Source organism: Mesoplodon densirostris, chromosome 9, assembly GCF_025265405.1.
Source record: "Mesoplodon densirostris isolate mMesDen1 chromosome 9, mMesDen1 primary haplotype, whole genome shotgun sequence".
In the NCBI taxonomy this organism is placed as follows: Eukaryota; Metazoa; Chordata; class Mammalia; order Artiodactyla; family Ziphiidae; genus Mesoplodon; species Mesoplodon densirostris.
The window spans coordinates 26,461,040-26,488,127 of NC_082669.1; the positions used below are offsets into that span (position 1 = coordinate 26,461,040).

Genomic DNA, 27,088 nt, shown 5'->3' on the forward strand with positions numbered 1-27,088 from the left:
TATTCCCTTCAAGTGGGTACTAGCCTATCTGATGGGGAGGGATGAGAATGAGTTTTTCCCAGAACTTTCAACCAGCTCTGGAAGAAACATTTGAACATTCGGCGTATTGAGAGAGACAGAGAAGTGGTAAGACATTCCTGAGCTTTTGGAATAGAACCAGTACATCTCAAGAATTTTATAGTGGGGGCAATGGAAAGATTCAGCCATAGAGAAGATTAATACATTTCATTGTCTCTATTAGAGGAGAGAACCAGTTAATTCCACAGTTGCCTAAGCCAGGAGGTTTGTGTTTTCTGTGTACTCTGCCGCTGCCGTATCTCATTTTCCTACAGGCAGGCTAGACAGAGAGCTCTGGGGCATAGATTTCTATCCAGGCCACGACTTAGCACACTTTACCTCTTGCTCTCAGCCAATCACAAGCCAGTAGAACCTTCCCGCTCTGCTGCCCCATTCAACGTGAGGTCACCTCCATCTCAGTCAATGTGATGCTTAAGTTGTTCTCATATCGTAAATTAACTAGAACTATCGATTGTAAAACTTACACACAAATTCAAGTTGAAGCGGCGAGTAGTGACTTAATAGTTTTATGAAAGTACCATTTGGACATTTAAATTCTCTTTCCAAGTTAGCTTCCTCAAAAAGTGCAGATTTAAGCCTTTAAAAATGTAGATCGATAGGCTCTTCAGGTCTTCAGATGCTTGTCTTGGTGTTCTGTCAAGCAGTTACTCAGGCTTGTTCTAACGTGGCCTATTTCCTCAGGACAGGACTCATCGAGCTGCCAGAGAACCAGTAGACCAGAGTGGATTTCATATAAAGTGCACAGGTACAGCCCTGTCCTTTCTCAGGCTACCTTGGCACATACGATGAGGGTGACAGGAGCCAGTAATGTCCCGTGGAAGGTGATGGGGTGTGGGAGGAGCTGATGAGGAGATGGGGAGGTCTGGGGTATGGACGTGTGGACAGAGAAGTCCACTAGCTGCCAGAGGCCTGGGACCTGGGCAGTAGGAATGACCATGGAGGTCACTCTCCTGCCTGAACATCCCCAGAGTGACTGGTACCTTTCAGGCCACCATTCCTGCTTGGGGGTTTGGAGACTGAGGCTTCCTCCTTACAGAGCAGACCCAAGTTCCATGCATTTTGATACTCTTCTGTTAGGATGTAATTCCTTTTTGTAGGAAGCTTAGGTGTACACTTGAGTTGGATTATGTGCATTTTTATAAAAACACTTGACTCAGATGCGGATCACAGCCTTTGCGAAGACACAGTTGTGGGAAGTCACCCTTGGCCCTCAGCCTTGTTCAGGTCCCGGTTTCTGCTGCTTCTGCTGCTCTCGGGGCATAGGTCGCACCACAGGTAGCCATGATTTCAGCCTGAACAAAGTTAAATAGTTTTACATTGGTCGTTTTATTTGTATTCTTTAAATGAAAAAAAAAAAAGGTTATAAAGTACCCTAGAAATGTAGGACTTGGTGTAAATGATAATGAGGCATTATTATTAATTTTGTTGGGTGTAATATTTGTAATGTTTTGTCAAGTTCTGATCTGATAGACATATACACTGGGGTGTTTATAGGTGAAACAATATGATTTCGGAGATTTGCTTTCCTCAGACTAGAAAAAAAAGAGGGGAGATAGCTGAATGCTTTGTCAGTGGTTATTCATTATTCGTTATTCTGCTTACTTTTGTGAATTTTTGAAGTTTCCATAAGAAAAGAGGGGAGAAAAAATTCCTCTAGGTTATGGGTCCCCAGTTATCAGCCCATGTACTTGCCAAATCATCCCTTAGCTAGTGTCTGTGAGGAAGTGGGAGTTTGAGCTAGACCAGCCCTCAGGCAGCCATACCTTCTCTACAGGTATGTGTGCATATGTGTAAGTATTTGTATAGCTGAAATGAAAGTTTAAAGAAACGATTATTACTACAAGCAGGGCACTCTGATTTTTTTATTCTGTTCTTTTTTTTTTTTTTTAAACTGCTGGTCATGACCTACTAAATTGCTTTTATAACTATATTGATTCTGTAGGTGTCACAGCCATAATATAGGTTAACAAAGTGAATTTGGGCCCCTACACCTTGTTTTCTTTCCTCTCGGATAGTTGTCACAGTGATTCTTCGGTGGCAGTGTTGCACCCTGGGGTGAGGAGGCCGGAAGACCACTGCAGGAGGTATCTGGTGGAGACTAGACGTCAGGCCGTCAGTAGATGAGTCCAGAATAACTGGCAAACATGAGGCTCATTCCTCTTCTGGTTTGGAAAATTACCGTTTACATAGTATCATGTATTTATTAATTTTCTGCATTAGGAACTGTAAATTCCCTGGTCTTCTTCAGTCAGATTGATAACCCACTGATCCTGATAATTTAGGTTCAGAAAGCACATCAGAATCTTCTAGTACTTTTCTGTTTCTGCTCTGAGCATCGTTTGAGAGGAAGACTTTTTTTTTTTTTTTTTGCGGTACGCGGGCCTTTCACTGTTGTGGCCTCTCCCGTTGCGGAACACAGGCTCCGGACCCGCAGGCTCAGTGGCCATGGCTCCCGGGCCCAGCCGCTCCGCGGCATGTGGGATCTTCCCGGACCGAGGCACGAACCCGTGTCCCCTACATTGGCAGGCGGACTCTCAACCACTGCGCCACCAGGGAAGCCCTGAGAGGGAGACGTTTTTATGACCAATAGTACTGCAATAGGGGGCTGCTCTGGAATGGGAAGGGCTGTCAGTGTTCTGCCCTATGAGGTCAAGGACAAGTGCCTTCTGTACCCAGTAGGTTTGGTCACTGCAGTTACTGTTAGTCTTTTATTTCTTCATTTCTGTCAGCAAGAATGACCCACCTGCTCCATCCTCATCACCACTCTGTGGTGTGATGCAGTTAAGTACTGTAGATTTAGCCGATTGGTGTGAAATCATCCTATTTATTTATTTGGGTGCCTGTTACATGCTTAGTACAGTGAGAAGGGCTGAGGCCATCTCATTTTATTTGGAGAGTAAGCTGCTCACACCATGTTAGAGAATGAGAGAAGGCCAGTGCCCTCATATCAGGAGAGACAGGTAGGCATCAGCCTTTTCCACCTGGGAGACCATGCATGTGATGTACAGAAGCAGGCAAGGTGGGGACTGAGGCCCTGAAGTGCTGGGAGGGCTTGGAGCCCAGGGTGTGTGTGTGTGTGTAGGGTTGGTTTTGGTCCCGGGTGCAGCTGAAGCCATTGGAGGTTTTCATTCATTGCTTTAAGAACTGTTCATTGGCACTGACTGTGTGCCAGGTGCAGATGCTGGGGAGACAGATGAGGTCTGTGGCCACAGAGCTTGAAGCGGAGCTTAGAGGACAGACGAGGATGGATCTTAGGAAGTGTGATTTGATAAGAGTGAATAAGGAAACCTTTTTGTTATGAAGACATCAAGTACAAGTGTAGAGAAAATCTTCTAATGCAGATTCAAATGCCACAATGTCAAATATCATCAATGCATGGGCAGGTTGTTTCAGGTACACTTTTTCCTCATCCACTCCTGCTCCCCAGGTGTTATGGGCTGAACTATGCCCCGTGCCCCCAACTCATATGTTGAAGCCCTGACCCCCCCAGCACCTCAGAATGGGTCTGCATTTGGAGATAGGGCGTTTAAAGAGGTGATGAAGGATAAGTGAGGTTGGGCTTCCCTGGTGGCGCAGTGGTTAAGAATCCGCCTGCCAATGCAAGGGACACGGGTTCGAGCCCTGGCCTGGGAAGATCCCACATGCCGTGGAGCAACTAAGCCCGTGCGCCACAACTACTGAGCCTGTGCGCCACAACTACTGAGCCCGCATGCCACAACTACTGAGCCCGCGTGCCACAACTACTGAAGCCTGTGCGCCTAGAGCCCGTGCTCCGCAACAAGAGAAGCCACTGCAATGAGAAGCCTGTGCACTGCAACAAAGAGTAGCCCCCTGCTTGCTGCAACTAGAGAAAGCCTGCATGCAGACCCAGCACAGCCAAAAATAAATAAATAAATAAATTTATTTAAAAAAAAAAAGGGTAAGTGAGGTCACTAGGGTGGGCCCTAATCCCATATGACTGATGTCCTTATAAGAAGAGGAAGTTTGGACAAAGAAACACCGGGGATGTGCATCCAGTAGAAAGATGATGTGAAGATCAGGGAGAAGATGGCTGTTTCCAAACTGAGGAAGCGGCCTCAGGAGAAACCAGCCCTGCTGACCCCTTGGTCTCGGACACCCAGCCTCCGGGACTGCGAGAGAATAAATAACTGTTGTTGAAGCTGCCAGGTCTGTGGTGCTTTGTTCAGGCAGATTAAGGCAGTGGGTTATTTTGAAGCATACCCTAAACATCATGCTGATGTGACAAGAGTCTAATGCAGTCAGTCCTCTGCTAGGACTGGTTCGGTGGGACCTGGTCTCATTCTAGCCTGGAGGTTCTGAGGACCTGGTCTCCACTGTCGCCCTAGACGTGGATGAGCTACTCAGAGTGGCGGGACCACCTGCATGTGCTCTGTGTGGGCCGCAAACCACACACTCAGTGTGGTCATGTGACCTAGGGTCTGTAGCAGGGGATTGGGCTGAGCCACATTTGCCCAGCCTCCGTGCCATTGTCCTGCCCCGTGTTCTTTGTGGGCACTTTGACTGCTCCGTTCGCCCTTTCTTATCCCTCAGTCCAAGGCCAGTGGCCGTTCTTCAGATGTGACACTCAGCGTTAATGGTTATGCAGTTGCGACAGAGTTTAGATTTGGATTTGTCGATTTAGTAGAAATAAAAAGGACATTTTTTCTTAGCTGTGTGCTGGTCCCAAAAATGTTACAGTTTCCTCCGAAGTGTGCCTGAACAGTAGCAGTTTTCTGCTGGATTGCGTTAAGAATTAGGGCATTTGATCACAGGCATTAGATGTATTCAGTGCCATGAAAAGAAATCCTCTTTAATGAGTGCAGTAGGAAGTTGGAATTTGGGCTTTTGTTCGAGGCTTAGGACGGCGAACTGCGGTGTGTATCTTGTAACCCAGGAGGCGGAAAGAATATTTGAATTCTGAAAGGGAGAAAAATGGTCAGTCTGACCCTGTTGTGTTACCTGGTGTGGGAGATGCTGGCTCACCTGTGTTGTTACTTGTGACTCTGAGAAGAAGAAACTTTTATTTGTTTGAATCTTTATTATTCATTCTATAGTTTGAAAGGACATGCAGTTTTTTCCCCAGATCTCTAATATGCTTCCTGTGTGTCGTTACCATTAACTCCACAGTCAGGTGTGGTTTAGAATATTCCATTTTCCCCTTGCCGTTTACACGATGGGGATACAGTTTTATTAGTTTAAGGCCTTGGACAGACCTACGTGTCAAGTATGTTATCCTACTTGTCAATGTCAGGAAATGTTCTGAGTCAGACTGTGTCTAAGTTTTTTATTACTGCCGGTAGAGGTGTCGCTCTAAATAGCTCTTACATTTTATGTTCTGAAACATGCATAGTAGCTGAAGCAGACCTGCCCCTGGTACATCCAATGTCAGACCTATTTCAGGCTGTGTTCTAAGCCTCCACATAGAACATGTGCATCTTCAGCGCCACTTCTCAGAAGAGGAGTCTACAGCCACAGTCTGCTTCCTCTGCCCCCCACGCCCCAAGCATTTTATTATGAAAAGTTTTGAATACACCAAAGTTGGAAGAATTTTATGGCAAATACCCATATACCCACTGCCTAGATTCTACCATTAACGTTTGGTATATTTGTTTTATCTCATGTCTACCCATCTCTTCATCCTTCTACCTATCCATCGACCCATTTTATTTTTCTGATGCATTTCAAAGTAAATTGCAGACATTGGTTCACTTTGATCTAAACACTTCAGCATGCATATCATTAACTAGAGTTCAGTATTTGTTTACAGTTTTCTTTCGCTGTAAAGTTTATGGTGAAATGGACACATCTTAAATGTACATTAGCTCAATTTTGACAAAAGCGTACACCTGTGTAACCCACCCCCCTGCCAAGAAATAGACCATAATCCTCAATCAGAAAGGTCCCTTCCTACCTCTTAGGAAGTCCCTTTCCCAGGCAACCATTGTTCTGTATTTCCACTATAGATTATTGCTGTTTGGATTAATTTCCAATATACATTAGTGCTGTCTGAATTAGTTTTATCTGCTCTAGAACTTGATACAAATGGATTCACACAGTATACTTGTGTGCAAGAACCTCTTTACTTAGCATAATGTTTTTGAGATCCATCCATAATGTGTGTATCAGTTATTGCTGAGTAGTTGTCTATGGTACATATATACCACGATTTGTTTATCTGTCACCTTTTGTCAGACATTTGGGTTCTTTTTAGTTTTGTATTATAATGAAAAGCTGCTGTGAACATCTGTGAATGACCCATTGTGTGGACATATGTTATCATTTCTTTTGGACAATAACTAGTAATGGAATTGCCCAGTTACATAGGAACTATATATTTAACTTTGTAAAACGCTGCCAAACTGTTTCCTACTGAATTTTTGTATGCTGATTCTGTCAGTTATTGAGAAGGGGGGTGTTAAAGTCTCCAGTTATTGTTTTAGGTTTGCTTGTTTCTCCCTGTAGTTCAGTTCATTTTGACTTTGTGTATTTTTTTTTAAATCAATTTATTTATTTTTTAAATTTATTTTTGGCTGTGTTGGGTCTTCGTTGCTGTGTGCGGGCTTTCTCTAGTTGTGTTGAGCGGGGGCTGCTCTTCGTTCCGGTGCGCGGGCTTCTCACTGCGGTGGCTTCCCTTGTTGCGGAGCATGGGCTCTAGGCTTGCAGGCTTCAATAGTTGTGGCTCACGGGCTGTAGAGCACAGGCTCAGTAGTTGTAGCACGTGGGCTCAGTAGTTGTGGCACGCAGGCTCAGTAGTTGTGGCATGTGGGCTCAGTAGTTGTGGCTCGCGGGCTCTAGAGCGCAGGCTCAGTAGTTGTGGCACGTGGGCTCAGTAGTTGTGGCTCTCAGGCTCCAGAGCGCAGGCTCAGTAGTTGTGGTGCACGGGCTTAGTTGCTCCGCGGCATGTGGGATCTTCCCAGACCAGGTCTCGAACCTGTGTCCCCTGCACTGTCAGGCAGATTCTTAACTGCTGCGCCACCAGGGAAGTCCCCCAGTACTCTCTGAGTTCTTGCTTACGTTTGCCACAACAAGATGCTCCAGGTTCATCTGATACTTTCTTGTCCAGCCCTGAGCTTGATGTTTGTCCAAGGAGCACTGGTTGTGCTTGGTGGAAATGATACTTAGAAACCAAGATCTGGTCAGTAGATGTGCTTATTGCTACTGGGGTGCTATTACTTCTGGATCCTAGAGTTCATAACCCTGATTGGTGAGAAAGTTATTCTGATACAATCTACTCCTCTCTTTTGCAAATAGGAACCTCTTTGGTGTTATTTTTTCTTGACAGTATTTTCTGGAGCTCTTTCATTATGGGTATGTAGTTTCTTTGTTCTTTTTTAGAGCTGAATGGCATTTTCTCCTGTGGATTAATATAATTCATTTAAACAGTAGCCTGTTTATGGACTTTTAGGTTGTCATTTTGCTCTAACAAAAAATGCAGATATTAGCTTTCTACCAACCTTTCACATGTGTGTAAATGTATTTATAGGATTAATTCCTGAAAACGCAATTATCAGGAAAGCATACGTACATTTGTAATTTTATAGATATTGACACATTGTTCCCCATAGTGATTGTTCCAGGTTTTCTTCTTCTTTATTTTTTAAAAAAATATATTTGTTTGTTTATTTGGCTGCTCGGGGTCTTAGTTGTGGCATGCGGGATCTTTACTTGTGGCACGTGGAATCTTTAGTTGTGGCATGTGGGATCTAGTTCCCTGACCAGGGATTGAACCCAGGCCCCCTGCATTGGGAGTGTGGAAGAGTCTTAGACACTGGACCACTAGGGAAGTTCCTAGTTTTTATTCTTAACAGCAATTTATGATGTTTTTAAATATCTTGTTTTTTAATACCTTTGCCAACATGGCATATTTCCAAGCTGTTGAATATTTGCCAAGCTGGTAGATGAAAATGGCATTTGCTAATAATTTTGGATTTTATTTTCCAAAGTGCACTTAAAAGTTGGTTTTTAAACAATTAATTAATTAATTAATTAATTAATTAATTTTTGGCTGCATTGGGTCTTTGTTGCTGTGCGCAGGCTTTCTCTAGTTGTGGTGAGCGGGGGCTACTCTTTGTTGCAGTGCGCAGGCTTCTCATTGTCGTGGCTTCTCTTGTTGTGGAGCATGGGCTCTAGGCACGCAGGCTTCAATAGTTGTGGCAAGTGGGCTCAGTAGTTGTGGTGCACGGGCTTAGTTGCTCTGCGGCATGTGGGATCTTCCCGGACCAGGGCTCGAACCCATGTCCCCTGCATTGGCAGGCGGATTCTTAACCACTGCGCCACCAGGGAAGCCCTGATGTGTGTTTTTAAGAATCTTTTTATTTTGAAATAATTTCAAACTTAAGAAAAATTGCAAAACTGGCCCAGGAACTCCCACTAATTCCTTAGCAGAATTAGCTCTGAGGTGGAGGTGGAGTTGCATGTGCACTGCCCATCCCTTACGCTCAGCAGGTGCTCGGTGTCCGTGTACGCATCTCCTGTGTTGCTTCCATCACATTCCTGACTACGTGCTCACCAGGGATGCGGATAGGTTTCCAAAGACCGTCCTCTTGGCTGCACCAGTCTCTTCTGGTCGCCCATCTCCAGGGGGTCAGGCTCTAGTGGAGATGCTTGTTGGCTTTGCCCATGGCAGCGCTTCCTTTGTGGGTGCTTACATGGGGTCCATGAAGATTCGACGCATTGATAGGTTGTCACATCTGTCCTGCAGCAGGGAACCTGGATGTTTGCCCCTTGGTCAGTGTGTCCAGTGCGTTGGACTGTGGGACACTCATGATCAGTCATGCAGGCAGCTGCAGCCTTCCATGGATCATGCACCTCAGAAGTGAGGCAGGCTTTACCCTCCGTGACCTGGGTCCAGTCTGGTGGGCGAGGCTCTACCTGAGTCAGCAGTGTGGGTAAGGTAGTGGACCTTGCTTCCTCTGGGCCCAGACCACGTGCAGCCTCCTGTTTATGGGAGTGCATGGGTTTTACCTTTAAGTGGAGGTGTTCTTTCTGTTGGGTATGTCTGGGCCGGGTCTCACCTTATGAGAATGCAGTTGGGAGAGAACTTGTTCGAATTGTGGTCGAGCTGTATCATTTTTCCTTCAGTGAGTCTTCCTCCCCCTCATCCCATTCCCACCTTGGGTGCTCCTGTCCTTACAGGAGAAGCGCCTTCTGTATCCCAAGGGGCCATCAGGGATTGGCATCCTCTCTGTTAGTGGCTGCGGGGTCAGAGTGTGACATGCTGTCCGTGATGCTGTCCAGATGCCCCACAGGTGACCCGGGGAAACCAGGCCTTGGACTTTGCTCTCCTCATGACCTGCCCCTTTAGACAGAGGTGGGCGGGTGGCACGTAACCCTCGCGGGTGGTTCTCTCTGGGAGCCATCAGTCTGCTGCGACTCCCACAAGAGTGAAGTCCCACCATCACTCGGCCGGTGCTGGCTGGGCAGCGATGGAGAGTTCAGGCAGTAAAGTCTGCTGTTCACTTTGCCAGGTGTAGGCAGACTGACTTGTTTTCTTCCCAGAGGGCACAGCTTTCTTTCAGAAGGCACTGGTGGTGTCTGAGGTGGCACATGGGGAGCCATCAGTGGCAGCAACACATTCAGGCCCAGTTGCCATGCTGGGTGGTATGGGGACAGCGGCCCTGCTGTTTGAGGGCTCCATGCACCAGTGGCTTCTACTACCCTGACTGGGTGGAACCTCGGGCCCAGACATGGGTTCAGTAGTGCGTCTTGGCCCCTTTAGGGGTGGCAGCACCTCTTGCCATGCATTTGGCAAGGCTTGCCGTGCAGGGTCACCTACACCAGCCTCCAGGCCCTCCCACCAGTGCCTCTGTAGCTTCTCGCCCAGTTACACGGGCCGATGGAAACAGCTAGTGCAGCTCAAATGCAGAAACCACAGTCAGCGTTCAAGTCAACAACACAGGAATATGTGGGGCCTGGGGGTCCTCGTCCTCTTCCCCACGTACCCCAACCCCCCAGTTCCCGCACCCCAGGCTGGGCTCTTGTATCGGTTGCCGTCTCCTCCCGCCCAGTTGCTCTATAGCCCCTCCAGCCAGCTTGGCTTTTCCCTTCGTCTTGTTGGAACGCTAGCGTATAATAGAAGATCCTGTTTACGATTACGAGTACATACCTTAGGGTTAAAATGAACAGAAATATCCAAAATCTCTATAAGAAAAACTCCTGCAACACACAAACATGGACTTGAAGAAGTGGAAGACCCCTGTGTTCGGGTGGGATAGTGGCATCATGACTGTGTCTGCTCTCCCTGAATTAATTTTTTTTTTTTTTTGCGGTACGCGGGCCTCTCACTGCTGTGGCCTCTCCCGTTGCGGAGCACAGGCTCCGGACGCGCAGGCTCAGCGGCCGTGGCTCACGGGCCCAGCCGCTCCACAGCATGTGGGATCCTCCCGGACTGGGGCATGAACCCGTGGCCGCCTGCATTGGCAGGCGGACTCTCAACCGCTGTGCCACCAGGGAAGCCCCTGAATTAATTTTTAACGTGATCCCAATAACTATACCATCGGGCTTCTTAATGGAGTGAGACCACTTGACTTAAAGCTCATTTTTTGTTACGAACAAGCAAGAACAATCTCTGAAGAAGAAGAACAATGAGGGAACAACCCCAGATCGGGTCGTGCTGTCTCGCCCCCGATTGAAGCGGTGGGGTTGTCCTGGGATAAGCTGCAGGAAGAGGAGAAAATACAGAAACAGACCCCCCTCCATGGGGAAACTTGAGTGCCCAGTAAAATGGTGGTTCATAGCAGTGGGGACATCTGAGTAATGGGTGATATTGGGGTAACTGGACAAACGTGTGGAAAAGGATGAAATCAGATCCATTCTTCCTAGTGTACACAAGGGTGAACAACAGGTGGTTCAGAGATTTAAATAAGAGCAAAAATAATTAAGCCATAGAGGTACTAGGCAAAAACATGGGTGAATTCTTCAATGATCTGGGAGAGGAGGAAACTTTTTTTTTTTTTTTTTGGCCGCATCGCGTGGCTTGTGGGATCTTAGTTTCCCGACCGGGGATCAAACCCGGGCCCTCAGCAGTGAAAGCGTGGAGTTTTAATCACTGGACCGCCAGGAAATTCCCGAGGAAACTTTCTTAACTATTATTCAAAATTCAGAGCAAGGAGGGGAAAGACCAGATCTGATAACATAAACGTAAGCAAAGTAAAAAGACAACAAATCGAGAAAAAATATTTACAACTTATAAAACAAAAAGTAAGTATCCCATATATAAGGTGCTTCTAAGAATAAGGAAAACAAAGGCTGAGGACCTGAGAGGAAAAAACAAGTCAAGAGATGGGAACAGACAGTTCACTGAAAAACAAACTCAAATGGCTTTTAAATGTGTGAAAAGGCAACTCAGACTCTTGCATAATAAGAGAAATGCAAATTAAGAGCACACTGAGCTACCTTTTCTCACCTTGCAGGCCAGCAGACATCCCTACTTGGTCGGGCATGAGGAACCGGCCAGCCTAGCTCCTGACAGGGCATAAGGGGCTATGTCTGGCTGAACTCTGGTGCCGTGACTGACCCAGCATCCCACTTCCAGAAACCTCCCCCAAGGAAGCATTGGCAAAAACACGAGGCAGTGTGTGCACCAGGCTGTTCATTTTGGCCTCCATCCATCCCTGGGGTGCAGGCTCGCTAAACCATGCAGCCTCCTCACAGCGGGCCGGGGTGGGAGGGTGCAGCGTGGAGCCCCATCTTAGATGATTATCTAGAGGGGAGGGGCTGACCTCTCAGCATGGGCCTTGTGAGTTTGGACCACGTAACAATTTAAAGGATTACAATTGAATCCAAACATTAAAAAAAAAAACTACTTAAAAAGATCAAAAGCAAAGGATTAGTAAAAATGGCAAAAACAAACAAAAGACATAACCCCACAGAAAAGAGTTATTTCAAGTAATGAAATCATAGAAATTCGGCAGCAGGCCGGCAGTGGGACATGCACTAAGGACAAGAAAAGCAACAAAAAAACTTGAAGCAAATTGTTTTCAGTAATCATTTTATTAGTAATAATACTGGTATTATTGTCACTTGTTCCGTATGTTTTAGGATAAAGTGGAGCTATAGTTACATTAACAACATGACACACTGGCTTTCACCGTAGGAGGAGTGGGTGGGTGCAGATAATACCAAAGTATGTGATCAATAACCCTGTCAGCCTACTTTGGATTGGAAATACCACTGTGAATTCATGAGGTTTTTCTCTTAAACACAAAGTGCTTATTTCCTCACTCTCTCTGGTGCCAAGTCCCAGGCGCAGCGAACGCCCTCGGTGAGTGGTAGTGGGCCTGAAACAGCACTTTCCTCTAGAAGCAGCAGTGGCCAATTCCAGGTCTGAGGAGCCCTCAGCAGCTGCCAGGGTCCACTTTGAAGAGGCCGCCGCTGGCCGGGGCGGGACAATTGGATCGTCCATAAGATGATGACTAATGGATTGTTTAGCTCCGGCGATTCCAAGGAAGCAGCATTGCTGAAGAGGAAGGATGATGCATTTAACTTGACTTTTCTGAATGATCTGTACCTCAGGGTGACCAAGTAGTCGAGGAGGGAAAAGGTCTCTTTATGTAAATGTTTCCACTAATAAATGATGAAGGAATTGTGGAACCAGACTGTTGAAAAATATCCAACTGTGAGACAAAGGGGCCAGGCCATAGCCGTCAGTGACAGGTCACTGCCCAATATTATGTGCCCCCTGATGGAAGCATTCTTGAAAAAACATCACACTTGAGTTAAATAAAGCCTCACGATCTAACCACCGGTCTACAAGAAATACAGGGGCTGAGAAGCATCCTCAAAGTTCTGACAGAGATACAGCCTGAAGGAGCCAGAAAGTGGGATATTATACAGGACGACCTGCCCTGGCTATTTAACAAATGCATCAAGAGACTTAAGAATTGTGTCGGCTCAGGGCGGTCTATTGATGGACCTGATTTGCATCTTGATTTGAACAAACTATTAAAAAAAAAAAAAGTGAGTGTTGGTGAAAAATTTGAACACCAATTGGATAGTTGAAGATTTAAAAAAATTCCTGTCAGGTTTTAAAGCAAAATAATGCCACTGTGGCTGTTTTTTAATTTTTACTATTATTTTTAAATTTTTTAATAGATTTATTTATTTATTTATTTATGGCTGCATGGGGTCTTTGTTGCTGCATGGGGCTTTCTCTAGTTGTGGCGAGCGGGGGCTACTTTTCGTTGCGGTGCATGGGCTTCTCATTGCGGTGGCTTCTCTTGTCGCAGAGCACTGGCTCTAGGCGGTGGGCTTCAGTAGTTGTGGCACGTGGGCTCAGTAGTTGTGGCTCACAGGCTCTAGAGCGCAGGCTCAGTAGTCGTGGTGCACGGGCTTAGTTGCTCCGCGGCATTGGTATCTTCCCGGACCAGGGCTCGAACCCGTGTCCCCTGCATTGGCAGGCGGATTCTTAACCACTGCACCACCAAGGAAGTCCCAATATTTTCTTATTTTTCATCTTTCGCTTTATGTTCTAAGATAGAGTTGGCAAGCTTTTCATGTAAAGGACCAGATAGTAAATGTTTTAGGCTTTATGGGCCAAGAGGTAACATTCAGGGTTTTAAGTAGGTATCACATCAGAAGAGAGAAAACAAATTTCCACATTTCCATTGATGAAATTCAAAGTATGATAATCACTAAGTACCATTTTTTTTGTGACTCAATCCTAATAGGAATGGAATTCTTTTGGGGGCGCTAACATTTTGCTTAATTGGGGTTCAGAGTTAGTGCTGTCGATCATCAAGTTGATTGGAATGTTCATTTGTAAAAGTGCCACCGTATTCCAGGTCACTAATTTGGCTTTCAGTTACACCCATTTTATTATTCAGCCCTTCTATTGAACTCTTTATTTTGGCGATCATATATGTAATTTCTAAGATACCTTTCTTGTTTGCTCTGTCTGTCTCTTGTCTCTCTCTCTTGGCTGTATTTATGGATGCTGTTCTCCTCAAATGCCTCTAAACCCTCTAGAATTTAAGCCCCCATCCAGTCTCTCCTTTGCCCCCTGTGCTCCCTGCCCTTTCTCTTCCATGCTGACCCTGTTGATCATTGTATCTGTGAAAGCAGGACAGGTTGGCTTGTATGTGCAGCTGGTGGGCTTCCTTTCGTTTCCTGTGTTTCCTCGGGAGGGGCAGCTCTGGGACTTTGGAGGGGTGGGCTGTATGTTGCATGCAGGGGGACCTGGTGGGGAGCAGGCAGTGGACTCAGGCCCCACGGTCACCAAGATACGTCCTGGGGGCTGCTCCACCTCCTGAGGTCTCTGAATCTCACTCCTGGTTCCCTTTCCCTCAGGGCTACCTGATCCTGCTCTGCAGGGGCAGCTTTTAGAAAGAAGGAGGAAGCGGAGTCCAGACAGTACCCACGGTGCCCTGTGTGTCTAAAGAGATAAAGGGATAGTCCAGTCAATACCAGATGTTTATTCACACAAATCTAGTGCAGTACTCCTTACCCGGTTTACTGTGCTTTCTACATCTGCGGCATGTGTAGTAACTGAGGCATGAAATTATTGTTCTGAACCAGTCTTTTCTGAATCAGGAAATACTAAACTTTGTTACAGTTTCAATTGAACCATATGAAATAGCCATTTTTATGGGCAGAAAACTGTTGAAAATTAGCACTTTGATCAAATCAAATCTAATATTAATCTAATATTAATAAATCTAATGTCAGTAAAATTGTATTATATTTGTTATGTTTTGAGCTGTGAATATGGTCACTCTAAATCATCACTCTAATTAACCAGAACAGTTAATTAAGTAGCCTCTCCTATTTGCAGCCATTCTGGAACATCTAGAGAGTGTAAGGGTCTTCAACATCAACAAACCCAACTTCTCCTTTTCAGGATCAGATTTGACCCTGAAGAAGTTAAAGTGAGCTTGCTCAAGGACATACTCTTTAGTTTCAAAGTTGCATCTCAAACGCAGGAGTCCTGGAGGCAGGTAGAGGCTTTTGTAGGCTGATGGTCATGGAGAAGGTGTGCTCTGCACAGGCCCCCTGGACCGCTGTGCCCTGCAGCAGGCAACAGCCGGCCGGAAACAGCCGGGTCGGTGGGTCCCACCACACAGGTGACAACGCATGTCGGGAGGGGGAGCCCCAGCAGTGCTCTCGGCTTGCTTGCTTACTCTTTCTAACTTTGTCGTTTGGATTTGCAGAATGGTCGGACTTGCAAAACAATGTCCTTCAACTGACTACACAGTATTGGCTAGAAATGTGGGGAGGCCACCCATGGGCTCTGCGTACTAGAGGTAGTAAGGAAGATGCACTGGTTTAGTAAGAAGATGGGCTGGTTTAGTAAGAAGATGCACTGGTTTAATGAGTCTGTGCACTGGTTTAGTAAGAAGATGCACTGGTTTAGTAAGTCTGTGCACTGGTTTAGTAAGAAGATGGGCTGGTTTGGTAAGAAGATGCACTGGTTTAGTAAGAAGATGGGCTGGCTTAGTAAGAATATGGGCTGGTTTAGTAAGAAGATGTGCTGATTTAATTAGAAGATGTGCTGGTTCATTAAGAAGATGGGCTGGTTTGCTAAGAAGATCTGCTGACTTGGTAAGAAGATGGGCTGGTTTAGTAAGAAGATGGGCTGGTTTAGTAAGAAGACGTGTTGGTTTAATTAGAAGATGTGCTGGTTCAGTAAGATGTGGAGGTTTAGTTAGAAGATGTGCTGGTTCAGTAAGGAGGTGTGCAAGCTTAATTAGAAGATGGGCTGGTTCAGTAAGGAGATGCGGAGGTTTAGGTAGAAGACGTGCTGGTTTAGTATGAAGATGCGTGGGTTTACTTTACGTCTTTTCGTGCATGCAGCCTGTTTGGATTTTGCCAGCAGTTTTAGGGTGTTGCCTGCCTGAAACTTTTTTTAAAAACTGTAAACAGCTTCAGTGGGGTTTGCAGAAGGAAGCTGTGGTTTCTGGTCTTCCTGTTCATTCACATGTTTTTTTCAGAGGGAGGGCTAACATCTGACCATATTTTTCAACAAGCTCAGAAGTGAACAGAGGAGAATGCACAGTAACTGTCGGCAGAGGGGGAGGAAGCAGAATTCCTCCAGAGAAATTCCTCCTCACGCAGCCTTTCCAGCGGGGTGGTCCATGGAGAGCGAGGTAGGTGCAAACCCAGCGTGCAAAGAGCCATCTAGGATGACTGTTTGGGTCTTGTGACCTTTGCTTTGGGAAGGTGGGGTGGAGGGTTCCTGCTGGCTTCCGGGTCTGAGAACGGGCAGCCCCAGTGGCCAGCGAAGTGAGCAAGATGAGGAGCTGTTTGTAGGTTGCTGGGTTCGTCCATCTTCACTTAAGGAGTCAGAGGCTGCGGATGTCAGGGCTGCTGAGGAAGAGTGACGTTCATGTAGATTTGTAGTCAGTTAGGACCCAAGATGTGAGATGGAAAATGATTCAGGGAAGAGATCAAGAAAGAGCACGCTCACAGTGCAGACTCGCGCCTGGAATTTCACCCGGGACACCTGAGGGAGGAGGAGGGGCGCCACGTGCCCGGCAGGAGTGGCCTCGGCCACCGTGTGGACGGTCAGGCGCAGTGTGTGTCACCGGAGCAGACCGCTGCAGTGGGGGAGGTCAGGTTCACGTCTAGTCCTGAGATGGGGAACTTGAGGTCTGTAGGAGGTCCTGGGGCGCGGGCTGTGTCGTACTCCTTATTTGGGCCTCTGCGGCACCTAAGAAAGGCTCTTTTTCTGTTGGTAGGCGCTTAAGTGCTTAACTTTCTTTTTAAAAAGATAGTGAATCTGTTGACTTGCATTACAGGGAGTTGGAGTTAAGATAGGCAACGTTGAGATGCAGTTTTAAACAGTGGTGCTTATAGGAGAGGATTTGTCGGGGTGCCTCGTGCACCTGGGCGGGGGTGAATCTGGGGAGTAGCTGCTGCCTTGCCCAGCTGGACAGTTGGACAGTGGCTCTGCCTGGCCCACGCTCTGGCCTGGGTGTCTCTCCCTGGTGTTGTCCCGCAGCCCTGCAGAGCCTGATCCCCGCCGAGCAGTCCCCCTCTCTCTCCCTCAGCAGAAGGGGCCCTGGGGCAGGGAAGGGGGTCCCTCGAGGTGCAGCCCCAGTGCCGGGCACATGCCAAGTGCCCATTAGACGTTTGCTGAATGCCGAACTGAAGGACCCCAGGGCATTGCACTTGAAGCCTTTGTTCTGGGGCAGTCTTGTATTATTAACTAAAGGAGTAGGTAAGGGTGCCTGAACACCATACTGAGGCATTCGAGGTGCCCAGTGCGTGTTTCCTTCCTTCACTGCCACACGCTTTCTCTAGAACGCGCTGGGCTGAGCGTTGTGCACATGGAGTTACTTGGTGTATGTCACCTTATTATTCACTTTGGTCCGCAAGTAGAGGCCACTGTCCCGTGAGCAGTTGTGCTGGTTCCTTCAGCACACGCATTTCTTATTGTAAATTAATAAACAGACACTCTGACGGAGAAGTTAGCCTCTGAGAATTTGTTTAGGAGATGCAGTTACTCGGAGCCTGGTCACCCCAAGTGAGATGCTAAGTCAGGCTTTAATCTAGCAATACCCAAGGCCAGCCTGGCCCCTGCTCCCTCCTCTAGGAAAGCGCTAAGTGGGCCAGAGTTTGTGTGTGTGTGTGTTTGTGTGTTGAAGAGCTGCATTTGAGGTTTCCAACTTCAAAAGTTGTTTCAAGCATAAGATGGAACATATATTGGAAGAATACTGTAAGCCTCTAGGGATCACTTCTGAGGCAGTTCAGAAGTTCTGCTCAGTTCTAGGAAGCAGCGTGTGTTCCGTGTGAGAAGTCTGCAGATGCCGGACAGTGCCGCCGGGGCCCCGCATCCCCTCCCTGGATCTGTGCCTTGGACTCTCGGCTGGTTCCTTCAACACTCAGGGCCCCCGTTTCTTCACGAGAGATTCGGGCACAGGTGGACGCTGGGTGGCACTCGGTGCCAGGGCTCCATTCACGAAGAGAACCCGTGCTTGGCGTTGTGCTCCTTCCAGGGGCTAAATTGCTCCTTTTGTCTTTTGGGGTCAAAGATGGCAAGATCATTTCGGTGATGATGAACATGGGCGCTCAGTGAAAATACCTGTTGAGTGAAGGATGAACAATTGCACGGGCTAAAACCACTTTTTAAAACTCTGTATTGATTTGGAGGCTATTCCAGTGAATTAAAGAATCCACAGTCGTTTAATGGAATCCTGATCCTGTGCATTGGAATATTCTTTTTCTAAAATTAATTAATTTATTTATTTTTGGCTGCGTTGGGTCTTTGTTGCTGCACGTGGGCTTTCTCTAGTTGTGGCGAGTGGGGGCTACTCTTCCTTACGGTGCGCGGGCTTCTCACTGTGGTGGCTTCTCTTGCTGTGGAGCATGGGCTCTAGGCACGCAGGCTTCAGTAGTTGTGGCACGTGGGCTCAGTAATTGTGGCTCGCGGGCTCTAGAGCGCAGGCTCAGTAGTTGTGGCGCACGGGCTTAGTTGCTCCGCGGCATGTGAGATCTTCCTGGACCAGGGCTCGAACCCGTGTCCCCTGCATTGGCAGGTATATTCTTAACCCCGCTGCGCCACCAGGGAAGTCCCAGAATATTCTTAATTGTTCTCAGTTTATTTTTTTCAAGCAGAACTTTCTTTTACATTTTCATGTTTAAAAGCAACATAGGCTCCAAAATCCTGAGGTGCCCTCTTGTTCATTGTGTTTCTGGAAAAGCTGAGGGGCCCCCACTGTGCCTGCCATCCCCCAGCTCCCAGCCGTGTCTACTTTCCAGCTCCTGCAGCGGGAGCGGGGCGCGCACCTCCTGTGTCACACACCTGCTGTCCTCGGGTGGAGCAGCCGCCCCCGTTCTGCGCTGAAACAGGGCGAGGCGGCAGAGAAAAGCTGCAGGTTTGCTGGGGTGCATTTCTTTACATAATGGTTTCAATATTCCACTTTCTAGGGAGGCTCATCCCCCGGTTGAACTTATTTGGGATGTTAAAAAAAAACACATGATGCCTGGGGTATGCAACACTGAGGACTGAGTTAGGGAAGCTTGTCTGATTCCAGATCAGTCATGCCAAATTCATGCTTGGCCAGGTGGTCTTGTGTGCAGCCTGGGTTCCGGGGCGGCTCCCCTCGCCTCTGCCAGCCTGTGAGCAGTGGAGGGCAGGCGCCATTATTCGTCACGGGGCCTCACGGGGCCATGCCTTGTTGCCAGGGTAGCTCCTTTAAAAACAGGGCATTTGGGCCCTAAAGCACACCTTCGAGGCACCTGGCTGGCAGTTCTCATCATGGATTCAGTCCCTGTTCATCTGCTTTGGGCTTATCTCCCCCTGCTTGATGGTGACCACCTTGAGGGTGGGAATTCTGTCTCACCCCCCCCACAGGGCCTTCCTTCCTGATGCTGGCTGGCACAGGCATCAGACACGTTACTGCTCCCCTGTAGGGTGCTGACTCCCAAGAGGTAAAGGCAGCAGAAGGCGCAGTGGGGCTCAGCATAGGGAAAGCTGATCCTTGAGCAGTAGGAGGCGTCTGCAGTGGGCGTCCTGGTTTCCTTGTGCAGGGGCCAGACATGAGGCATATGGGCTGGCGGAGGGTCTCTCCTTAAGGTGGGTTGCAGGACTCGGGCTCTGGGTCCTTGCCACACAGACTGATTCTGTGTGCAGACTGTGACTTTACGACCCGTCCCTCAACAGTAAAATAACGGCATGGGTTGCATGTGGTCTGTGGACCTGGCGATTTGGCACGGGCTTCTTGGTAAGAGGCTGACCTTGGCAAACCCCGCGTCTCAGAACTGGTTTCTGTTGCTCCCAGGTGTAGAGGAGTAGCGAGGCGGAGCAGCAAACAGGTCGAGCTGAGCTGTTCTCGTGCGCCGTCGGGCCCAGAATCAACCATGGGCTGTGCCCGCGCTGGTTATGATTGGGAGAGTGAACTTTGTGAGGTTACCAGGTGGACATGGTGTAGGGACGGAGGTTTACTCCGGCCACTTTGGGATACAGGCCATCTGTGTGACGTTGCACCGCACGTCTCGGTACTTGCACAGCCCTGGGGCAGTGCCTTGCGCGTCACAGGGGCTCGGAGGTTCTCAGTGCAGATACACAGTCCAGCAGAACAGGACCGAAGAGGTGTCTGTGTGCCCTTGACCGCCTCGGACGCCAGCAGCGTGGCAGTCACGGTTCAGGGCCGGGCCTGACCTGCCTGCGTCAGGCTGGCGAAACGTGATGTTTACGTTACTCAGCTCTCAGTGTCAACTTTACCCTCGGTGCTTGTCTGGCAAATGGCGGGTGACAGTGTCCCACCGTTTCCACGTGAGCCCTACATCGCGGTCACCTGGTCCAGACCCCCCCGCCCCCGGATTTCACCTGAAATGCCTCACCCTCTCTTCCACTCCCCGAATCTGTGCTGGGGCCGACAGCTCCTGTGGGATGGAGGAGAAAGAAGCCTGAGCAGGCCCGGGGGCGGGCTGTCTGAGGGCTGGGATCAGCCGTCTCGGACTCCTCCGAGGAGCCCCCTCTCTCCTCTGTAGTTCATCTGAGACGGTGGAGATGATGCTCTCCTTATGATGGTGGGCTTGATTATCTTGTCTCCCTTAACCTTTCGTGCTGTTATCTTGTCTCAGCTTAAGTTTAAGCAGTTGTAGGCAGGAACTGTACTCATCCTTCAAAAACAAAATCTTACGGATGATTTCAAATGTAAACCAGAGCAGAGAGAAGTAAACGAAGCCCCACACGCACGTCATCTAGCTTTGATCCTCCCCAGCCCCGAGGGTCTCACATCAGCATTATTCCCCCAGCCCCCCACGCAGCACGAAGTGCTGAGGGGCTGCACTGGGATGGGCAGTGGGAACTCGGTGGGTGTCCAGTGCGAGGAGGGGTGCTCCGGTATTAGTTGTGGTGGATCAGTGGGGTAAAAGGCAGCTATCCAAGGGCCAGGTGCTCAGGGGTAAGGCGTGCAAGCCGAGAAGCAGAGGAGGAAAGCCGGGCTCCGGTTGTAGAAGGAGCAGGAAGAGTGCTGGGGTCCACTTGGCTAAGGGCATGTTTTGTGTGGGGCGGGCCCTGCAGGACCTCCTGGAGACCCACGAGGCCTCACCTGCCTTTGTGAGGGAGTTAGGGCCCCTCTCCATCCTCCATCTGTGAGATTGACGGGCTGCCGAGGCGCCTCACAGGCATTGTTTTGGGTGGGATATGGCATGTGGCTGAATTTCCCCCTTGCAGAGGAGAAACAGGAACGAGAGCTTTTGGTATGTGTTTGGTGACATAGGCATTTGTTTCTTGTAAGTCTTGGTCACAGCTAGGCCTGCCCTAGGTCCCGGCCGCTGTCTGGCGTTGGGTCCTGCCCAGGCAGGCGAGCTGCAGAATCACAGACAAGACGATGGAAGGTGACTTCTCGGTCTGGTGTGGGTCACCACCTTTGGGTTTCGCTGCTGTGTTCGGTGATGTTTCCCTGCTGAGGCTGCACATTGGCGTCTTGTGTTCTCTGGTTCCTTTGTGTGACTGGAAGCGGTCACCTTTGGCCTCTGTGTGCAGGTGCCCAGTGCCCATGCCTGACTCTCTGAACATCTGTGCCCGCGGAGGGCCTGGAGGGCTCTTACAGAGCTGCAGGGAGGGAATCCTGGGCCTTTTCCTGGGGCCCGCAGGCGAGGTTGACTTTATTCTCCCCGCTGTCCCTGGCTCTCCCTCTGCAGGTTTACTTTGATCGCAGGGTTGGCCTCCAGGCCCCTCTAGACACTGACCACGGGGTGAGGCCACCCAGGTGCTGGTCAGCGCCCTGAGCCCCCGAGGCCCCGGTGGAGGGAGGGGAAAGCAGAGCGCGTGCTGCGTTCCTACGGGAGAGGGAAGAGGCGGGCCTCGTGGCCGTTGAGCTGAGTTTCCTGTTGATGCCACAGCCCTGGCCGCACCTCCCCGCCTTCTCCGAGGACCCTGCAGGGAAGTGACCCAGCGGACCCGGGAGGTCACTTGAGAGCAACGCTGCATTTTTGTCTTCTGAGGGAACCTCCCCCTTCCTGCCCCTTCTCGCCTCCTGAGTTTACTCACCTTGAGAATTGGCCCTTGACCTTGTAAGTGTCCATGAACAGGTGAGGGGCCAGCCCCTCGGTGCCCGAGGCAGCACTGGGCCGGCCCACCCCGGCTGGCAGTACCCGGCCCGTTTGCACGGGGACCGTGGTGATGCTTCTGGCCACTTCCGCTTGTTAGCCATGGGTACAGCGCAAAGCCTTTGTGAATAATGAACTCCAATCATTGCCGTTTCTGCCTGCAGCCTGGAATTGTGTCGCCGTTTAAACGAGTATTCCTAAAAGGTGAAAAGAGTAGAGATAAGAAAGCCCATGAGAAGGTGACAGAGAGGCGCCCTCTGCACACTGTGGTGCTGTCCCTGCCTGAGCGCGTCGAGCCCGACAGACTGCTGAGCGACTATATCGAGAAGGAGGTGAAGGTAAGTCCACGGCCGCAGGACCCGCCTGCCCATCGCCAGCAAAGGCCCCCTGATGCACCAAACGCCGCGGTTCTGGGACCCGTCCCCACTCACACCTCGGGTGACTCCCACCCGGTGGTGCCCCTGCGGTGGTGTGTCCGATAACTGGGTGCCCAAACCCCAGGTCTCTGTCTTCTGGCCCCATTTCTGGCTTTCTCTCCAGTAGCAAGCTGCCTCCTTTCTCATAAAGGCTGGCCGTGTGTTTCGGTTCCTTGGTCAAGGCTGAGAGCTAATCCGTGTGCCGTTGTCACAGCCTAGGACACGGACCCCTGAACCCTGTCAAAGCCCCTGCCCACTTGTGGGTAAACATGACGCGCACTAGTGTATTGGCAGCGCTTCCCCTAAACACTGCATGAAAAGAAATGAATAAAACTGCGCAGTCAGAGAGAATGGGAAAGGGGACTGTGGTGATGAGAGAGGCCCGTGAACTTGCAGAGGGAGCTGACGAAGGTTGGGTGACGAGTTCACAGAGCCCACGGAGCTGGACCTGTGTCCGTCAGAGGACGCAGAGCTGTCCAGCTGGACCCGGGGGCTGGGGGGGCGTGAAGCACAGTGTGGGCTTTTTGGAGGGGTTTGCTCTCACCTGCCACAGGGGGAGGTGGGAGGTCTCCCTGGTAGAGACATGACACTAGGGGGGCTTTAGACGTGGGGACACCTGGCCCGGAGGAGGGTGGGGAGAGACCCAGTGTGAAGATGAGCAGATTAAGTCAAAGCCTCTTTCCGGAGCGGTGAGAATTGCCCACCCCCTTTCCCTCAAGCTTCCAGATAGGCCTGCAACCAGGCCTCTCCCACAAGGGGATCCTCGGAGGGGTGCTTTCATGTGGAAGCCACGCAACCCACAGAAGTGCCGCCTCGAATGACGCTGGGGTGACCCTCCAGCCGGCCTGAGAGAAGCTGACAGTCTGCACCTCTGCCCGAGCACACGGCCTCTTTCGTGGGCAGTCAGGGAGACGCGCACGCTTGAGGAAGACGTTTAATCTAAAGATAGAGCCCGGGACAAACACAAGACGTAAACGTGAATGCAACAGCAGCAGTGCGGAAACGGGGGGGAAAAATAAAAATACAGAATGTTGTCCGAAAGATAAGAGGAAATCCTGTTAACTGTGAGATAGCAGGATAACAGGTGGAGACGAGCTTTCGGAATCAAAGGATCTTAATTATGTGTCGTGAAAGATTCATTAGAGGGGTCAAAAGACAAGGAGGTCAAACATCAGTAAACAGAAGGTGAGAGAGAGAAAAAAATGATAGGATCCATCCAGAAGGTTCAACCTCTGACTCATAAGAAGAAAGAACGGAGGAGAGTGGGAGGAAGTTGTTAAGACAGTAATGGAAGAAGAACCTTTTGCAGAAAATTCACCACCAGACATGATTCTCAGCTCGAGAGGGTCCCTTTCTGGTCATGATTACCGGACAGTCAGGTTTCTAAAACGTGAGCCCTCAGAGCCCGTTCTGACGAGGTTCCTGGGAGATGTGCTGCCTCAGAGCACAGGGACGCACCAGGAAGGTGGGAGATGCAGATCCAGAACCGGGGCTCTAAGCACGGAAAAGAACAGAGGGAATTCCCAAGATGGGACTCTGAGGAACAGGCTAGGGCAGCTCTGGGAGAAGAGAACACAGATGGTTTTATATGTTGGAGTCGAGGCTGCTGAAGAATTGGGAAGATAGAAGTGTACATTGAAAACAAAGCAAGTGGAGGGAAGGCTAGGCCCATATTACACCAGGAAAATTTAAAGGTTGGGGACTTCCGCTTCCAGGAAGAGGGAGTCGACATATTTTTCCCTATTCCTCTCACTAAGTACACCTAAAACTCCTGGACGTTATATATACAACAAGCCGTAAGAAGACTCTGAAAGGTAGAGTGACGGCAGACCATCCAGGGGCCTTGGGACCCAAGGGGCGACCCCTTTGGTGAGTGCCCCGGTTCTCTTTTTCCTCATGTATCCCAAGCTTGGAACTGAAGAAGCTGGCAACCCAGAGCAGCCAACAGGTGCACACAAAATCCCAACAAAATTCACTCTCTCTGGCCAAAGGACCAGGAAAGGGATGGCTTAGCAGGACAGAAAATGTTTTACAGTACCTGCTCAGTTCCAACCAAATGTGACCGAAAAATCTGTGGCCCCGCTGCCGCCTCTACCAGCAGAGACTGTGTAGGGGCCAGCACCCACCCCAGAGAAGGCTGAGTGGGGAGCGGGGGCTTTATCCCTGATGAACCCCTAGTGGAACTGCGGTGTCAGTGGAGACCATGTGGGGAGCCTGGAATTCTGCCCTCAGACAGCAGCAGTGTGACACACACCACCCCTCATGTCATTGGGCCACTTGGGGAGCCAGAACGCCAACCATGTCCAGCAGGGAAGAGGAGCCCCCCACTCAGGTGGCAGCGGAGGCCAGTGGGGAGTCAGCCCTTCCACCTGGTAACAGAGTGTGCTCCCCTCCCCCTGTGGGACTAGAGCAGATTTCTGACACTTGTGTCCTCAGAGTCCTGGAGGGAGAAGAGACGGGGTGGGGTGGGGCTGAAAAGCTGATCAAAGGAATCATGGCTGAAACTGCTGTGATTTGGTAAAAGACAGACTCAGAGATTCAAGAAGCTCACCACAGACAGGATAAACCCAAAGCAGTGCACACCAAGACACGTCGTAGTGAAACTTCCGAAAATTAAGACAAAGACAGAGTCTTGAAAGCAGTGAGAAAGAACACTTTACCTGTAGGGAAAGCGGAATGATAGATTTCGTGTCAGAAACCACGGGGCCAGAAGGAAGTGACGACATCCTTCAAGTGCTAAGAGACCCTGAAGAATCAAAGTCTGATGAAAGCACCACAGGCGACTGCACCCTCAGACAGCAGCCAGCAAACAGACCAGTCTCTTGAAGAGCACAGACTGCCACGGGTCACCAGTAAATAGATCATTTGAATAGTCCTGCAACTATTAAAGAAATTAAATACCTAATTTGAAAACTCCCATAAAAAAGTCTCCAGGCCCAGGTGGTTTCTGGAAAATTCTATCATATGTTTAAAGAGTTAACACTAATTCTACACAGTCTCTTCCAGAAAAACAGAAGGGGAGGGAACACTTTTTAACTCATTTGTGAGGTTAGTATTTCCCTGATACCAAAATCAGGCAGTACGAAGCAAAAAATATATTACAGTTGTGAATACAGATGCTTAGGTATAAACGTAACAAAACGTATAGGATTTGTACGCTGAAAACTACACAACACGGATGAAAGGATCAAAGATCGGAATAAGTGGAGAAACATACCACGTACATGGATTGGAAGATTCAACCTAGTTAACATGTCAGTTTTCCCCAAATCGATACACAGGTTTGATGCATTTCCTATCAAAATCCTGGCAAGATATTTTGTAGATATAGACAAGTGTTCTAAAATTTGTATGGAAAGGCACAAGAAGTAGAATAGCTGGAACGGTTTGAAAAAGAAGAGTTAAAAGAGAGGAATCAGTCCGCCTGATTTCAAGATGTACTTGAGAGCTACAGCAATGAAGACTGTGAGGGAGCAGCAGAGGGACTGACACAGTAATCAGTGGAAAAGCATCATGAACCCAGAAACAGACCCAGACAAAGACACCCAACTGATTTTTGACAGAGGCGCAAAAAGCAAGTCAGTGGAAGGGCCGTCTTCTTAGCAAATGGCGCTGGAGCCGTGGGACACCCATTGGGACAAAAAGGAACCTCACGCTAAATCTCACACCTTATACAAAAATTAACTCAGAATGGATCATGGAATTAAAGGGAAAAGGTAAAACTCTAACACTCTTAGAAAAAAACCTAAGAGAAAATCTCCAGGACCCAGGGTAGGCAGAGTCCTTAGACTTGACATCAAAAAGGGAATGATTGGTAAACTGAACTCCATCAAATTTAAAAACTTTTGTTCTGCAGAGGACTCCGTTAGGAGGATGAAAACACAGGCTACAGACTGGGAGAAGATATCTGCAAACCACCTACCTGCCAAAGGTCTTTTATCTAGAGTATATAAAGGACTATAAAGTAGAAAAGCCAACAATCTGATTAGAACATGGGCAAAAGTCATGAAGAGACATTTAGTTCACCAAAGCAGACAGTCACATGGGAATAAGCACGTGAAGATGTTCAACCTCACTAGCCGTTAGGGAAGTGCAAATTACAACCACAGGGAGACATCACTACACACCAAACAGAAGGACTGACGTTAAATAAGTAGTGAGAACAGCAGATGCTGGCGAGGATGCAGAAGGTCACACTCATGCATGGCTGGTGGACGTGTAGAACGGTGCAGCCGCTCTGGAACACAAGTGGGCAGTTCCTTAAAAACTAAACATGCAACTACCGTCTGACCTGGCAGTTGCACTCTGAGTATTCATCCCAGGGAAATGAAAATCTGTGTTGACACAAAAACCTATACATGAATATTAAAAGCAGCTTTATTCATAATGGGCAAAAACTGGAAATACCCCAGATGTCCTCCAGTGGGTAGATGGTTAAACAAATGATGTGCAGCATCCATACCGTGGAACCCTACTCAGCTGTAAAAAGGCATGATTTACTGATTGCTTCAGCACCCTCCAGGAATCTGCAGAGAATTATGCTGAGTAAAAAAAGCCAATCCCCAAAGCTACATACTGTATGATTCCCTTTGTATAAC

The 27,088-nt window shown here is 48.8% G+C and overlaps 1 protein-coding gene across 8 annotated transcripts in view; it reads left to right on the top strand.

Moving 5' to 3' along the window:
- CCM2 (CCM2 scaffold protein) overlaps window positions 1-27,088 on the top strand; it is a 55,455-nt gene that overhangs the window by 1,877 nt on the left and 26,490 nt on the right. For 2 of the 8 annotated variants that reach the window (XM_060107523.1, XM_060107524.1), the window contains exons 2-4: window positions 760-823; window positions 16,005-16,160; window positions 22,239-22,412. The exons of 1 other annotated variant lie outside the window; for it this stretch is intronic. In XM_060107523.1, the coding sequence (XP_059963506.1) occupies window positions 16,062-16,160; window positions 22,239-22,412 (273 nt within the window). In that variant the 5' untranslated portion in view covers window positions 760-823; window positions 16,005-16,061. Of the gene's footprint in view, window positions 1-759; window positions 824-16,004; window positions 16,161-22,238; window positions 22,413-27,088 lie in introns of those variants that run through there. 5 more of the 8 variants (XM_060107526.1, XM_060107521.1, XM_060107522.1 and 2 more) reach the window with 4 other exon arrangements.